Genomic DNA, 17,803 nt, shown 5'->3' on the forward strand with positions numbered 1-17,803 from the left:
TTGACATTTAAAACATTTTCAGACATAAACATGCTGCTTAGTTGTGGGGGTTACCGATGTCATAATCTTAATCGAATTCATAAAATAACTTGTCATAATAAGTTCGTCCAGCGAACACAAAAAAAGGGTATTTTTCATGGCCACAGAAAAATTATTATTTCTTAGCATGAACAGTGCTTAGAACATGTAACAAGATCAGAAATCGTTTAAGTGACATTAATCTGCAGGCAGAGAGTCAGAACCAAATATGTATTGTGCACAAGTTTTATTAACTAAATCATGAACACAACAAATCTAAACAAACACATAATCACACGTACATGGGAAGGGGTAAAATGGAATTGGATTAAACCGGAACAGGAAATGGAGCTCCGGAAAAAGATCAGTTAACCATGTAACAAGATTTCTGATTTCAAAACCTCACCTCATTAAGAGGATTTTACTGCTTATCCTAAACCTCTGTTTAGTTAAAATACGATACTTGCATTGCCTTTGTAGTTATAGTTGAAGCAGTCCGTGGTTCTGAAGATGGTTGTGATGATTCCTTAGTCGATGGTGTTGAAGTTGCAATTAATTTCTTCTGTGTTGAATGAAGAAATAATGATGAACTTGCATGGTTAGTCTTACTCTGTTGTTGTTGGGAGAGAGTTCTCTCTCTCCCCTGGCTAAGCACATGGTTGATTGCGGATTGAGGCCTGTCGGCCCTGGCCAGAGAGGCCACGCACAGCAAACATAAGATGGAAAGGAGTCGGAAGAGAGGGATGAACTTGTGTGAACCTGGTTCTATTACTTTGGCGGTTTGTGCATACACCTTGGCACCTTGTTTTGTGGTTGGTAAGGGGTTTTAAAGATTATCTGTTAAATATAACAAATACTTGTGTCTGATTTGTCTCAGTCGGACTCGTTACAAGATATAATTTATTTCATTATTTAAATATCAGTTACCGTTATATACCAATATATTGCACCAACCTGCAGCCCAGAAAGAAAGAACACCTAGACTGCCATCTCCTCAGAATATCTGCAGGACACTTACCTTCAGTTCTCACACATATCCTCCTTGTACTACTTTTTAATATTTTATGTTCATGTTTATTTAAAATAAACCCCTTTCTGCAGCCTAAAGCTGCCCCCACTGTTTTTGCCTCACCCCACCATAACACATTGTGACTTGTGCCTGTCCAACCCTGTTATGCGCATTGCACCGTATCTCTGTGCACCCGCAGAGTTTCCCCTCAGATCACACATAAAATCAACATAAACAGCATCATCAATCACCCACAGCCCTCTGCCACAGCGACTGTGTAGAAAATACCTCTCCATGAGCTACTATCCAAGTCAGAAAAGTGTCCCAGCAAATAGGTCCCAGATAATCTTGTAGTAGCTGAGCATCTTGAGATATTTTGTCTGTATCCCTTGATATCTCTTGTTTCTTCACCCCTCCATTTCCCCTTAAGTGTGTCTGGCCACATGGGTTAGTGGACGACAGGTCAATCACTGTGTGACTGCTCAGTCCACCACAGAGCAAACTGCTCCACTTCAGATGTTGGATTTGAATAAATGGTGTGGAAGTTGAGAGGCAGTCCCCTGAGCATGGGAGTATCTGCATGACGTTTATGTGCTTGTGAAAAGCACAGGGCCTGAGAGGCTCTTTGAATACTGTTTACACAATATATGCAAGTGGATTTGGGATCCTTTTGGTTAACTTTGTTACACTTGTTTTGCTATTTGTATGCTAATTTGAAGGTAGCTCAGCTGAAAAGACTGGCATAGGTAGACACCTAACTAGGTTAGCCAGCAAGACCTTGCTGGTCTACAGACCAGCATGATAATTCAGTTCAAGCTAATTCAAAAGTCACAACGAGCCGTTTGCTGAGAAATGGAAGCTTCAGCATAAGTTCTGCCGGGAAGACTTAATTGTCATGTCACTTTAATTTTATCTATCCAATCACATGCTAAATACCTGGGTATAAAAGATAGGTACTTACGCATGTTTGAGTTCGCAGATGCTGACGCTCCAATTCACCGCCATCCTCCCCACCACCTCCAAGTTAAATCCTTCCCTACATCCACCCCACCACCAGGATGGTCCCTTCCATACCTCACGGGGGGGTCGGCTGCGCCTCTGCCTTCGTCTTCAGGCAGGATATGCAGAGTCCGGACCCTCAGATTGCTAGCTACGGACGGGGCCTATGCCAATATACTTTATTGCTTGCTGGGTTGTTAATAAATAGGGTTGGGTATCGTTTGGGTTTTTTTCGATTCCGGTGCCAAACCGATACTTTTAAAACGGTTCCGGTGCCTAAACGGTGCCTGAACCGATACTTTTTTTTTTTTTTAAATGGCCACAAAACGAGGTGGATAACATTAAATGGCTTTTTATTTATTTATTTAAATTGAACCATTTATTAAAAGTTTAATGTATACTTAAATGTATGAATATAAATAAATACAAAACACAATTGACTTATTTACAAATTATAATTGACTTATTTACAAATTCACAGTAAAACCTAATAGCCACCTAACCCAACTACAACAAGCCTAATATAATTCTAAATAACAGTTACAGTAATAACAGCAGTTAGCCTAGTCTGTATTCTCGGTCTGCTACTAACCAGCTTCGAGCTTCAGCTTTATTTTGAAATATGATCATTTTCTCTGGCTAAATATTTTAGAACGCATCGCCTTAATGTTTCCATGACGACGCGTCAAGTTTCTCACATGACACAGCAGCCGCAATAGCGCTGACAGCTCAGCTGTATCGGGTTTATTTCGTTTTTTCTTTTTATTCAAAATATTCACAAACTTCTTAACTGTGTCACAAACTATCTGATGTTCAAATGTGTGAGTCAATGTGTGTTAGTTGATCTATAAAGCGCAATGGGCGGCGCCATGTTAGTTTGCGCCTCAGAATCGGATCTGTCGGATTTACAACACTTGAGTTCATTCTCGTCTTACAAAATACATGAAAGTAAGTGACCAGTGAACTGGAAGAAGAATAGAGTAAACGATATAGCTACTATTTAATGTGCATGTATCTGATGTGAATAAAACATGTAACGTTAGTCAAATTATAACCGCCTGAAAGGATTGTCATTGCCGCTTTCATAGACATCAGTGTGTGTGTTTTGCTAGTAGCCTACTTATGAGCATTTAAATGTCTGAAACCTGGAATAAACATGATGTCGTTGAAAACATTGAATAGTTGTCATGAGTTGTGATGTGACCAGCGCTGAGCGTGTCTCTGGCTCGGTGACAGCCAAAGCACCCGAAAGCACGTTTGAATTTTGGCACCGAAATGAGGAACCGAAATCTGCGTTCTGATTCGGTCCGGTACATACCGGTTATATAAGTACCGGTGCCATATTGGAACCGGATTTCGGTACCCAACCCTATTAATAAATGGATTATTGTCACAGTATTTAATCTCCCGAGTCTTTCTGGCAGAAATGCAATTATAAGCAAAACTTTTGTTTTAATATTTTCTGATGTCTCGGCTTTCAAATGATGTCTCATTATTTGGTCCCACTTTATATCAAGTGTCTTTAACTAGGTACTAACATGTAAATTAATCATTTTATACAGTCCACTTATTATGTACATACATGTTTTATATTGTGCTTAAAAATACCGGAATCTAATTACAGCTGTAATGAATTATAGTTGGGGCATGTTGTAACATGTGAGGGGAACGTTTTAACATGACCGTAGGACAGCTTATACTGTAATCTGTACAGAAATCAACAGAAATTCATTAAAGTTAACTATGCCAATTGCACCGGTAGCTGAATGGAATAGTTTAGTTCTAATAGCGGGGCACGTTTTAACGCAGTGTTAAAACATTCCCCATCTGCGCAACTGGGATTTAAACCTGGTTAGTGTCTTCTGATAGTTAACGAAGCATTAAAGAACTATCTCAACTGTTAAATAACAGATATAAGAATAAAATAATATCAAATTTGTCTCATAGATGAAAAATGTACTTTAAATGTTGCTGTGGTTAAATAAAGTGATCCGTGATATCTTCTAAAGATTTCTGAATAAAAACACTGTTACAGCCTACGTCATGCTTGCATGTGTGGAAGTATTTAAAACAAGTGTGTTACAATTAGCCCTGTGTTACGTTGTTCCCTGCTCACCCCTATCATCTCTCATACAATCACCCAATCAGAGTTTCAAGCATGGAAAGACATCATTGAAACAGCTTGCTAACAAGCTGACCTTGTGTTATAATGGCTCAGAAGCAGTTTTGAGTAGAAACATTGTTTAATTCATTGCATAAAACTCTAAATCTGTTTCTGGGTCAAAATTACTCAAAAGTATGGAGCTGGTCACATATGTTCTTTTCTTTCTTTTAGTTTGTTTAGTATTTTTTTTTTCTTTCAGCATAATGGCAGTTTTCTCAATTTGAAGGACTTACTTTCTTGCTCTCTCTTTCCATCCAGCTCCAGTCTTTTCTTCAAGTCAACGTGACCCAGGTTCATGTAGATGAGTGTGTGGATGCTGACTGTCGGGGAGGAGGGGGCTGCACCAGCCATCTGAGCGTGACTGACAAGCCGGCGGTGGTCGACTCGGGCAGCATGGCTCTAGTGTCAGTGACTGTGGAAGCCACAGCTGTCTGCAGCTGCTCAGCACGTGAACACCTCCACCAGAGCTGCTCCGTCTATCCCAGAAACCCCTGCCACAACGGAGGAGTCTGTGTGGACACGCAGAGCGGATACAGGTGAGAAAGTACAGGTTTTCCTTTGAGAGCCCCAAGAGAGCGTACTCGAATGACTTTATTTCACTTCACATATGGAGAGTGAGTGAGCTGAAGAACATAACAGCAGTGAGATGTTTACAACAGGCTTCCATTAGCAATCTGTAATCTGCAGCAGGTTCTTGAGCATATGCAAGCTCTTTGAGGAAACGACCAAACACAATGTCTAAACATTACATTAGGTTGACAATTGCATGATGAAACTGTCTGAAATTGACAATGCACTTAGATGCCTCATCCTCATCTCACGTTTATGTGCCTCTTTGAGAGTGCAAAAAGGAGACATGATTAAGTGAACTTCCACATGGATCCAATGTACTATTTGTAAGTCTGATCTTCTCACTTCTGAGCTTTTTTACAAATATGAGGCTGAGAGAACCTTTCTTTTCTGTGTTATTCAATTATCCAGTCCTGGCATGGATATTGATTTCCTTCCCTAAATATAACAATATTGAGTGATTGGGTTTGCAGGAGCAAAGTGCTTGTGATAATTGTTAGGTGGGGTTTTTTTACACAGAAATCTGGCAGCCACGAGTTAATAACAAAAACTCTAATGCAAGTTTTTTTCAGACGTGGCTGTAATTGAACAAGGCAGGCGATTGGTGTTTCATGTTGAACATTTTTTACACAACTTTTTTTTAACCATGAAGTTGTGAAGCTGCCTACACTGGGATGCGTAGTTCTAATTAGCGGTGATGTTTCCTGATGTAAACTATATATGTTTAAGTGCAAAGCTGGACAGCTTTTTCATCTCTTCCATCACTTCTAATTTAAACATGATATGTCAGACCCTAATCATGCTAGTTCCTGTATAGCTAATATGCTCTTTCAAATGCATCTGCAAGTTTGATTAGAATATCTGGATTGAGTTGTCTGAGATAATTGCACCTTCACATGGTGATTGGAACAAGAATATATAAATATATCTTTTGGATCAGCAAAGAAATAATGAGTGCTTCACATCATTCAAACTCATTTTATAAGATTATTTCAAGACCTTGTCAGAGCAAAATCTGTAGTATTTGCATTTGGAGCATTTGTAGTATATTAGTTCCATTCATAATGTACCTTAAAATGAGTATATAGTAAAATTAGACTGCCATGTTGGCAGAAGCTACTTACACTAACTCCACCCACCATTGTCTAACTGAGCTAGTACAATTTGAAAAGAAATCCTGTTGTTAACCGAAACAGTGGTGCAGTAGCTTTTGACGCAACCGATTCAAGATTGATTCTGCCTTTTTAAAATTATTTTCCCTTTCCCTATCGCATATCAGCTAGGATTGGTGTTTATTTTAAATAAAAATTAAGAAACTATTCAAAAATTGGAAATAAAGTGCCTAAGGAGTATTTAATAGTGGGAATAAAGTGTTTATTGGGAAGGGGAGGGCTTTAGGGATAGGGACAAGTAATGTCTTAAGGCAGCATCCATTTATTATTGCAATGAATATAATCAATTTAATATTTTGTTATTATTGCATTCTGATTTATAATATACTACAATACACTGATGTGCAAATGGTATCTTCTACTATTTGCATTACGTGAAAGTAATATCTAACAAATATTCACTGCTATTTTCACTTTGTGTAAATAGTATCTATCACTATTTAAACTTTATTCCCACTATTATATACCAGTTAGGCACTTCATTCCTACTTTTTTAATATTTTCTTAATTTTTATTTACACAGTGCAAATATAGCCACTACCATTTTTCATTTTAGTTAAAGGGTTAGTTCACCCAAAAATTAAAATAATGTAATTTATTACTCACCCTCATGCCGTTCCACACCCGTAAGACCTCCGTTCATCTTCGGAACACAAATTAAGTTATTTTTGTTGAAATCCGATGGCTCAGTGAGGCCTCCATAGGGAGCAATGAAATTTACACTCTCAAGATCCATTAATGTACTAAAAACATATTTAAATCAGTCCATGTGAGTACAGTGGTTCAATATTAATATTATAAAGCAACGAGAATATTTTTGGTGCGCCAAAAAAAACCTAAATAACGACTTATATAGTGATAACCGATTTCAAAACACTGCTTCATGAAGCTTCGGAGCGTATCGAATCAGCGAGTCGATTCAGTGGCTCGGAGCGCCAAAGTTACGTGATTTCAGCAGTTTTGCGGTTTGACACGCAATCCGAACCACTGAATCGACTCGCTAATTTTTTTGCGCACCAAAAATGTTACATTTAAAATTTTGGATTTTTAGTACATTGATGGATCTTGAGGGTGTAAATTGCTTTGCTCTCTATGGAGGCCTCACTGAGCCTTCGGATTTCAACAAAAATATCTTCATTTGTGTTCCGAAGGTCTTACGGGTTTGGAACGGCACGAGGGAAGGAATAAATTACATTATTTTTATTTTTGGGGGAACTAACCCTTTAAAAATGTGTTCTACACATCAAAATTAGTATCTGTTTTATTTTTTTATTTTATTTTAAGGTATTACTTTATTGAAAATATTGGCCAGAGCTATTTTGATAAATTCATAAACTCTTTGGAAACACATTTACATTTCTCTTAAGGTAAGATAGACTCGGAAATTACAGGGACAGACGTTGAGAAAATAGTGGAAAAATGTTGTGTATGAATAACTATCTATCTATTCTCAGCCCTGACTATAATTTGAGTTGACAATACTGTAAGACTGTGTAACAGTTAGCTAGGCCACTACTGGATGCTTAGCAGTGATTTATAAAGCTCAGTCTTTTAGTATGTATGAGCTGATTTAGAACCAAATCAAGAGAGCAGCTGCCATGTGGAAGCTCCTAATGATAGCTGAGATGTGCTTGCAGATGTGAGTTGTGTTCTAATCGCTGCTTGTGATATGGAGGATTTTTCCCTTCAGCAGGGAAATTAAAAATGCAGAGCAATGAACATATCATAAATACCGGCTTGACATCTTCCGAAGGGGGCATTTAAAAATGAAATTGCACATTTGCCCATTGTATAATTGATATGTTGACCATTTACCTCACTCAGACTCACACCTATCGAGACCACACTACCATCTCCCATCACACACACATGCACAAACCTGTTTCCACACCTGTATTAATTATTTTTTTTTACATGGAGATACTGTATGCCCATAATGTTTTTTGTATGACATTATCTGAGACATCATGGAAAGATCTGCTTTAATACCACCATGAGATGGAACATGCAATGCATGCACATGCAGTGGCTTAACATCCCATTCTGATATACAGTGTGTCTTTTCTATGCCTTATTTTATCACCTTGAAAAATATGGAAAAATTAATTTAGCTCTCAGTGGTTTAATTAAAAGAAGAAAGTAAAGCTAAGGATTTGTGAGCGGTCAGACCTAGTGAGCATGTAATGTGGTGAGCTGGCGTTGTGGGCCATAGCGCTTTCATGCCTCAAGCCCTCCTCTAATCCTAATAATGTCCGCAGGCAACAACTTCAATGTTGCGTCTGTGTTACGTCAACCTTTCGGTTTTCTTCAGCCTTCAAGCATATATATGTGCCTTTTTTTATATGTCAAAATATGAGTATTAATATGAAAAATGTTTATTTGTACTGTGTGCACTCATACGGAACGGTTTATCAAACATAGACATTTGTATGAAAAATAGGGATTTGTATGCATTGATATGACATGGTCTATATGATTATCTTGCTTTGGCAGAATGAAATTGCTTTTGGGTCCCTTACTCACTCTGCTTGGTGATTTCTGTGTCAAGAGAGACTTAGACAGTCCTGCAGCAAGAGTGCTTTAAATATCAATGTTTTCTTGCACAAATTCTGTAATTCACATGCATCTAACATCCAACCATCCTGGAGTGTTTAGCTCCCAAGGTACTTTTTCTATTAATGGAACTTCATGAGTCACTTTCATTCAGTCCATGTACCATGTCTGTGCTTCATTAGAATTAAACAGATAAAGTAGACTTACAAATCTTTTGTGAATGTACATCCGCGGGAAAGGGGTCGACGTCAAACACATTCACTCATAGACTATAAACCCCTGTTAGAATAGCCCTGCAAAAAATTATGATATTTACCCAACCACTGGTAAAACAATGCAAAAATAAATAAATTTCTGCAGCTACTGTTCGCAAAAGCCATGAGACAAAAATGTCTCATTTGTAAATTATAGATAGATTTGGAGGTGAAAAATAGATGCTGCAAAATACTATATTTATCACAAGTAGGATGTGGAGCTTTATTATGTACAGAAGATAAAATGTAGAATTTAGTGAGAAAATTTAAACATAAACACCCTCAATCATACTTTTCTAATTAAGCTGCATCCTTTTAGATGAGTCATCATTCAACAAATACTGATGGCTCCCCAGTTAGAGGAGGAACCGTATTTTGTGTCATTTGCTCAAAGGATTTGTGTTACTTTACTGTACATAATGAACATCATATTCTGCCACTTTGGGATCCTATGTTGATTCAATTTTCAACTGTTATGTGGAAATTAAAAATGAATATTGATTGTTTAGTAGAATGCAACAAATTAAATGTATTTTTTACCCAATAAAAAATATAGAAACATTCGTAAAACAAGATCACTTTACTTAGGACTTATAGATATATAATATAACTTTTTTTATAGACAATATATCTTTACATTTATTTATTTTATGGAAACGGTACAATTAAACCTATAATTCAATATAAATATCTTATTTGTTGACATGTTTAATGAGATATAAGACAAATACTGGTTAAGAAAATGATTTTTTGCAATGTGGTGCTCAGCAGTAGGCCAGGTCTTTGACAAAAATGCGATTTTCTCAGCTTTTTGTTTAAAATATTGTTCTCTTACGAGAGGTTCTCTCGTATTGCGTAAGTTCCTTACGCATCGGGAAAGTATTCTTTCTTCGAGATTTCTGAAAAACCCAAAATTATCCTTAATTTTGTAACATTGTCAACGCAGTGCGGCAGCCTGGCAGACCATAGCAGGCTATTCCAGCGTGCTATTGGCTGCTCTGCTGGCAACTGCAGCAGCCTATCGGTGAGCCCGCGTGACGTGGCGACCAATGAGGGCGCTTCGCGCCCACCTGGCTTCCTTTGCCTACAGGTGGGGCGTGGCCACGTGTATATAAGCAGGGCTCACGGGCTGCATATTCGATTTTCTTTTCTTCAGCGAAGCCCTTCGCATCGCTGGATCTGGAACCCGCCGCCGTGATCGTGCAGACGAGCAAGCAGAGGACAGCGCCTGAAGAAGCCGGCAGCATCGTGCCACCTTCAGCCATCCGTGCCTGCTCTGCTATCCGGCAGCCCATATCCTTTTTCTCGCTCAGTGTTGTCGCCGCTGCGTCACACTTTCTCAAAAAGAGCCGAGCGTTTGTTCCAAAATGTCTCGTTCCACCTGCGGCTCGTGTCACGCGCAGCTCAGTTCCGGGGACCGCCATGTGATCTGCGCTCTCTGCCTGGGCCGTGATCACGCCGCCGCCGCACTTCTCGCCGGCGGATGCCCGGAGTGCGAGGAACTGACAATGTCGACCCTGCGGGCTCGACTCGATCAGTTCGAGGACAACATCCCTCCAGTCTCTGCTAAGCCGCGCAGAAAGAAGCGCCGCTCGCAGCGGACTCCGGAGTTCGCTGAGAGAAGCTCGCCGGAACCCTTCCCGCCCGCTTCACTCTCGCCTTCCCCGCCCCCACCCCAGGCCGCCTTTTCTGTTGCCGCCTCCGGGGATGAGGCGGATGCGGCCGCGGAACGCGCCGTCAGCTGCTCCATCATGGCTTCCGACAGCGAGGAATGGTCTTCCGCGACCACTTTAGTCCGAGCCTCCGGATGCTCTCGAGCGGATGAGGACACCGAACTGTTGCGCCTTCTCACCCGGGCTGTCGAGCAGCTAGGCCTCGAATGGGCCCCGCCCAAGGTGGCAGCGCCGAATCGACTTGACGGATGCTTCCTAAACAGTCGCCGCCGTGCGCCCACCTTTTCTGCCAGAGCTTCACGAGGAGCTCGCAAAGTCCTGGAACGCGCCATTCTCCGCGAGGGTCTCGTCTCAGGCTTCTTCAACGCTCTCACAAGTTGACGGCGCGGCTGAGAAAGGCTACAATGCTATCCCTCAATGGAAGAGGCGGTCGCAGCGCACCTTTGCCCGCCTTCTGGTTGGCGCTCAAAGGCTGCCCTCCCGTCTAAGGCCTGCAGAGTGACGTCATCGCTGATCGGCCGCGCTTTCGCTGCCTCCGGTCAAGCTGCATTTGCTCTGCACTCTATGGCCGTGCTGCAAATCCTCCAAGCCAATCTCCTCCGCGACCTGGACGAAAGCTGTGACGCTGAGTTGATCACGGATTTGCGAAGCGCGACGGATCTCTCCCTCCGCGCTACCAAGACCGCAGCACAGGCCCTCGGACGCTCCATGGCCTCCCTCACGGTAGCTGAGCGCCACCTCTGGCTCACGCTCACGGACATGCGAGAAACAGAGCGCGCGGCCTTCCTAAACGCCCCGCTCTCCCTGTCTGGGCTCTTCGGACCAGCGGTCAAGGGGATCGTCGATCGTTTCTCTGAAGTACAGAAAACGACGCAGGCCATGAACCTCTTCCTGCCTCGACGCCCCGGCGCCAGCAATAGCTCCGTTGCTCGCCGTCCTCGCGACCAGCCAGCACCGAGCTCCGCGCAGCGCCCAGCGCGGCCCCCTTCGTCTCAGCGAAGACCGAGCGGCCGCCCCAGATCGCGCTCTTCCAGCCGTGGTAAGCCGCCTCCCCCTCGGGGCCCCCGGCCTAGGATCGTGCTGAAGTCCGAGCCTCCAAAGTCCTCCTAGCCAGAGGCAAGAAACGACGGTTAAGTCCCGCCGCGGCCGGACCACCATCAAAACTCTCTTTCCTGTCAGCCCCCACCACTGTGGCTGCTGCAGATGGATTTCACGCAGCCAACGAGCCGGCAAAAACGCCCTCTCGCCTGTCAATAACCGCCATTTTTACGGCGAACCAGAGAAATCACAAAAGTTGCATTATTTCTGGTTGCACAGCTCACGCCGTATGTGTTTCAAATGCAGTAAATGTGCCCACTTTTCTGTGTTCACCCCTGCACACAAGCACTATAAACTCCGTGTCCCCCACTCACATAAAGCGGCCACCGGCCGCTCGAGTGCTAGAGTTAGGTCACGTGCCCACAGCACAGAGAGCGTGCGCACCGCGCCCACCCCTCCTATACAGGCCGTCAAACCCGCGAAGCGCGGCGTTTCGAGCCCGGAGGCCGTTCTATCCCGTGTGGCACACGCGAAAGCGTGGGAAGCCATTCCAGGTGTATCAGAATGGGTGCTGAGAACAGTGAAGCACGGCTACACTCTGCAGTTCGCTCGCCGCCCTCCGCGTTTCTGTGCGCATACAGAGACGAGAGTGAGCGAGGAAGTAGCACATCTACTTCGAGCGGAGATAGCCACGCTGCTGTGCAAAGGGGCTATAGAACCGGTTTCCCATTCTATGAGCGAGTCAGGCTTTTACAGCCGGTATTTTCTCGTGCCAAAAAGGGATGGGTCGCTCAGACCGATTCTGGATCTGAGGCGTCTGAACAAAGCTCTTATGAGGAGATCGTTCAAGATGCTCACGACCAAGCAGATCCTTGCGCATATTCGCCCGAGAGACTGGCTAATTTCCCTAGATTTGAAAGATGCATATTTTCAAATCAAGATAACGCCGCGTCACAGGCCATTCTTACGATTCGCCTTCGACGGCCAGGCTTATCAATACACCGTCCTTCCGTTCGGCCTGTCACTAGCACCCCGTACATTTACGAAGTGCATGGACGCGGCCCTCGCTCCCCTGAGAAATCGAGGGGTGCGAATATTGAACTACCTAGACGATTGGCTCATCCTGGCGCAATCAGAGGCCGAGCTCCTCGCCCACAGGGCAATGCTGCTCAGCCATCTGGACAGCCTGGGGCTCACGGTCAATTGGACCAAGAGCTCATTAGTGCCCACGCAATCAACCTCATTTCTGGGTTTGAATCTGGACACTGCGGCAATGTCAGCCCGCCTGTCACCCCTACGCGCGCGCCAATTTCGGCGCATGGCTGCGTACTTCCGGCCGGGCAAAATCGCACCTCTCAAGCTTTTTCAGAGGATGCTGGGACGTATGGCCTCAGCTGCAGCTGTGCTCCAGCTGGGCTTAATGCGCATGCGCCCGCTGCAACGCTGGTTAAACGCCCGAGTGCCTCACAGAGCCTGGGCATCCGGAGGCTTCAGGATCAGAGTGACTCAGGGCTGCGTTTCAGCCCTAGAGCCCTGGTTAGTAGCCGACTGGTACCAGCGGGGAGTGACAATGGGAGCCATCTCACACCGCAAAGTCATCTCGACAGACGCCTCCACCTCGGGTTGGGGCGCCGTTTTCGAGGGCAGACCGGCCTCGGGCCTCTGGTCGAGCGGAGAAAAACTCCTACACATAAACTGTTTGGAGATGATAGCGGTAGAGAACGCGCTCAAGCAGTTTCTCCCGTTTATACGAGGACACCACGTGTTGGTCCGGTCGGACAATACCACGGTGGTGTCCTACGTGAACCGGCAGGGCGGTGTCAGGTCCAGGTGTCTGGGCAATCTGACGGAACGCCTGCTCGTGTGGGCACACAGCTTGCTGCGCTCGCTGAGAGCTGCGCACGTACCGGGCCACCTCAATGTGGGCCCGGACAAGCTGTCCAGGGGCCTCATTCTCCCAGGAGAATGGTCCCTGCACCCCCAGACAGTCCAGCTGGTATGGCGCCTATTCGGCAGAGCGGAGCTCGACCTCTTTGCAACAAAAGAGAACGCCCGCTGCCCGACGTTTCTGTCCAAAAGCGAGGATGCGCTGTCCCAACCTTGGCCCAGCCTCCCGCTGTATGCTTTCCCGCCGATTTCCCTATTGACCCAGGTCATAGCGAAAATCAGGGAGACGCGCCGCCCGGTGCTCCTTATAGCGCCGCGCTGGGAGAACCAGATTTGGTACCCAGACCTGGTGAAGCTGTCGCACTCACCCCCCTGGCCAGTTCCGCTGAGAGCAGACCTCCTCTCTCAAGCAGGAGGGTCAGTTTGGCATCCCCATCCAGAGCGATGGTCTCTGCATGTATGGGTGACCAACGGATACCCGTTGACCTGCCCGAAGGGGTTATGAACACGATTTCACACTCTAGAGCCCCCTCGACGAGGCGGTTATATAGTTCTAAGTGGTCGGTGTTCACTGAGTGGTGTGCTTCCAAGGGATTGGATCCACAGCAATGTGGGGTCCAGCGGGTGCTCTCCTTCCTCCAGGAGCTGTTGGAACTGGGCAGGTCCCCTTCCACGCTCAAAGTGTATGTAGCGGCCATAGCAGCGTTCGCTCAGACGACGCTAGGCAGCACGCTAGGAAGGAACGAGCTCATCATCCGTTTCCTCAGAGGAGCCAGACGGATGAATCCCCCGCGGCCCCCATCGGTTCCTATTTGGGATCTGGCCTTGGTCCTAGAGGCCATGAAGGCTCATCCTTTCGAACCGCTCGAGACTGTGGAACCAAGGTTCCTTTCGCTAAAAACCGCGTTCCTGATAGCTCTGGCTTCAGTAAAACGCGTGGGGGATCTACACGCGCTCTCAGTGAGCCCGACGTGTATGGAGTTCGGCCCAAATGACTCCAAGGTCATTCTTAGGCCGAGGCATGGTTATGTCCCCAAAGCGATAGGCACTCCCTTCAGGGCGCAGATTGTCTCCCTCTCGGCTCTGCCAGCACCCGACGAGGGGGACGGTGGCAATGTCCTCTGCCCTGTCAGGGCATTGAGGGTTTACGTCACACGCTCCGCCGCCTTCAGGCATTCTGAGCAGCTATTTGTTTCGTTTGGAGGGCGCACTAAAGGTCTCGCCTCCTCGAAACAGACCCTGTCCAGGTGGATAGTGGACGCGATTGCAGTAGCTTACGCTTCCAAACACCTGCAGTGCCCGCTAGGTGTCAGAGCACACTCCACTAGAGGCATGGCCTCTTCGTGGGCTTGGGCCAGAGGGATTTCCATCCACGATATCTGTATGGCGGCAGGCTGGGCCTCCCCGTCTACGTTCGTGAGATTTTACAATCTGGAAGTTCCTGCCTTACAGGCGAAAGTGTTATCAGTTCAATAAGGCTGTTGGTTCTGCCCAGTGATTCTGCGCAGACATAGCTCACATACTGGTAGTAAGTTCGGTACGAGGCTTATGTAAATTTGAAGGAGACCGGCGGTGCCGTTCCCTCATTTACGAAAAGAGCTGTTGTGAGTTTGAAGGTGACCGGCGGTGCCGTTACCTCACTCATATGACAAGATATTGTGAATTTGAAGGCGACCGGCGTTGCCGTTCCCTCATTCATGAGACAAGGTGTGGTGAATTTGAAGGCGACCGGCAGGTGCCGTTCCCTCATTCATAAGACAGGGTGTTGTAACCACCCGTTGTAACCACCCGTCAGTTCGAACGAAGTGTCTGTATATGTGGTGGCCCGTTTTCCTTACCGGCCACCCTGCCCGAGCAGTGTTATGGTCCCCGGTTCCCTGGGATACATATGCTGTACGCGAGGTGCGCACGGCGTTGACAATGTGTTCCCGATGCGTAAGGAACTTACGCAATACGAGAGAACCTCTCGTAAGAGAACGATACTCGGTTACTTAACGTAACCTCGGTTCTCTCTAGAAGAGGGAACGAGTATTGCGTTCCTTGCCGTGCGCCCCGCGGGCTTTTACGCTTCAGAACTACGAAAACCGAATATGCAGCCCGTGAGCCCTGCTTATATACACGTGGCCACGCCCCACCTGTAGGCAAATGAAGCCAGGTGGGCGCGAAGCGCCCTCATTGGTCGCCACGTCACGCGGGCTCACCGATAGGCTGCTGCAGTTGCCAGCAGAGCAGCCAATAGCACGCTGGAATAGCCTGCTATGGTCTGCCAGGCTGCCGCACTGCGTTGACAATGTTACAAAATTAAGGATAATTTTGGGTTTTTCAGAAATCTCGAAGAAAGAATACTTTCCCGATGCGTAAGGAACTTACGCAATACTCGTTCCCTCTTCTAGAGAGAACCGAGGTTACGTTAAGTAACCGAGTATCGTTTTCTTATCAAACTTACCAAACATTCAAGTGTTGATAAAAAATGTATGCATGAAACTAGAATAAAATGTTTGTTTGTTTTTTAGATGGCAAGAGTTACAGCACAGTAAAAGGTATATATCATATATAAAAAAATCATCCTTAACATACTTAACATACTTAAGGCCCTTTCACACCGGACGCGTAACGAAAAAGCGAAGCGGAAAAAGCGAATATTTCGTGTGCAAATAGTTCGCGTTAAAACCATTCACATCAGCCGCGACACGAGTTTGCAACGTTTCAGAGCTCCAACATTCCAAAACATTTGCGGCAACAGCTGAGAAACACGGACACGTAATCATTCAGTGGAGACAAGCTTTTAATTTTCTTTAAAAGACAGAGAAGAAGGCTTTGGGTGCACTCAGTCTTAAAGAACAGAGAGTCTGAAGGGGAGTATGCTAATCTTGTACAGGAGCTAAAACTTTATCATGGCCGGTTCCGAACTTACTTTCAAATGTCCGTGGGACAATTTGAGGAGCTCCTCCAGACAGAGACGGTAGCAGCGCATCTTACGACACACACACACACACACACACACACACTCTTCAGGAACGGCTCGATCCGGAGCTGCTGTGTTTCCAGTTGAGTCACAATGTAAACATTTAAGTGCCACAGACACAGTCGTACTGACGGAAACACATTCACTTTCTATAGTCGCGGACACAATTAGATAAAAAAAAAATGGCTTTGACGTGGCGATCTTCTGCATTGGATGAAGAAGAAATTATGAGCTTGCGTGGTTGCTTCGAATCCATTGAGGATTAGAAAATTGCACATGGTGTGCAGAGTTTTTCCTTCTGGTCCATGGCCTTGTGAGGCCTTTGGCTCAGTGTGGGTAGAGACCTGCCATGTGGGCGGCCTGCGGGGCGGGAGCCCACAGACACAGCGTGTCGGGTCCATGGAGCAGAAGAAGAGAGAGAGGGAGGGACGAGTGCATTGCTCCTTAAGAAGTCTGCAGGAGGTCACCACCTCCTGAAGTAGACTTGACCAATGAGATTGTTGGGATTTCCAAGCGGGAAGTTCCTTTGGAGATTTTATGGCGCTTTGTTTTAAACATGAATTCAAAAGGGTCTGTGCCCATTTGTACTCTAATTAATGCAACAAACACAGATTGCCTCCTACGAGAACGTGGCATACATGAAAGTGTAAGTTGTGAAGCGAGCATTAATTTGATAGGAGACACGACATAAATGAGGTTACCTGAAATAGTAAGTTGTTCATAAGACATTCTAAAGTTACATATAATGCTACGGACCCTTTACAAGACAGTTATGTGTGTACATACAAGGTCCTAGGGTGCTTGTGTATTTATAAACGGTTTGTCTATAACTTGAGGCAAAAGCATGTGTTTTACAGGCTTTGTGGCTTTTCCCTGTGGCCTTTCCATGTGACCAAAATCCTTTGGGGTCGTAAAACGTCTTATCAGTTTTGTTTCCAGGGTAACCGAGGATCCTTCTCTGTTGTGTTGGGGGAAGGTCGGTTACTAAGCACAAAGTATTTAAAACATATTTGTTAAATGTAACAGGCAACTATGTGTCTGATTTGCCTCAATCACTACAACGTGCCGAGCGGAACACAGACAAGCACAGTGGCCTTTGTCTTCGGTTTCATGCCTAAACGGTCAAATGCACATAGAAATATGTCAAAATGCCAAGATGTTGAGTATTGGCATAAACAAAGTCGATGTAAGCACTGTGCATTGTTCTTTACTCACTCATACCTCAAGATTTAAAGAGCAACATGTAGATAGTCAGGAAGGAGGCTTAATACTGGATTTGTAAATGGAGGGCAGGGGGGAGGTTATTGTAGGTCTTTGACAAGCTAACCAATGGAATCCTCATATGGTTTATGCTGGCAGGAAATGAGCAAAAGGGAAGGGGTGAAACGGACCAGAGGGAGTAAGAGGATTGTGTTCAGCCATCATGGCTGATATTAATGCCAGGATTCACTCGAGGAGATAAATTGGTCTGATTTAGTGCATCAAGCAGAACAGAGCTGAG

The 17,803-nt window shown here is 45.1% G+C and overlaps 1 protein-coding gene across 1 annotated transcript in view; it reads left to right on the forward strand.

Annotated features, from left to right (window-relative positions):
- The window catches only part of LOC307122743 (neural-cadherin), a 337,292-nt gene that overhangs the window by 270,976 nt on the left and 48,513 nt on the right, over window positions 1-17,803 (forward strand). The window contains exon 22 of the mRNA XM_079810925.1: window positions 4,449-4,726. Within this exon, the coding sequence (XP_079667051.1) occupies window positions 4,449-4,726 (278 nt within the window). The remainder of the gene's footprint in view (window positions 1-4,448; window positions 4,727-17,803) is intronic.

This window comes from Gobio gobio, assembly GCF_949357685.1.
Source record: "Gobio gobio genome assembly, chromosome: 2".
Taxonomy (NCBI): domain Eukaryota; kingdom Metazoa; phylum Chordata; class Actinopteri; order Cypriniformes; family Gobionidae; genus Gobio; species Gobio gobio.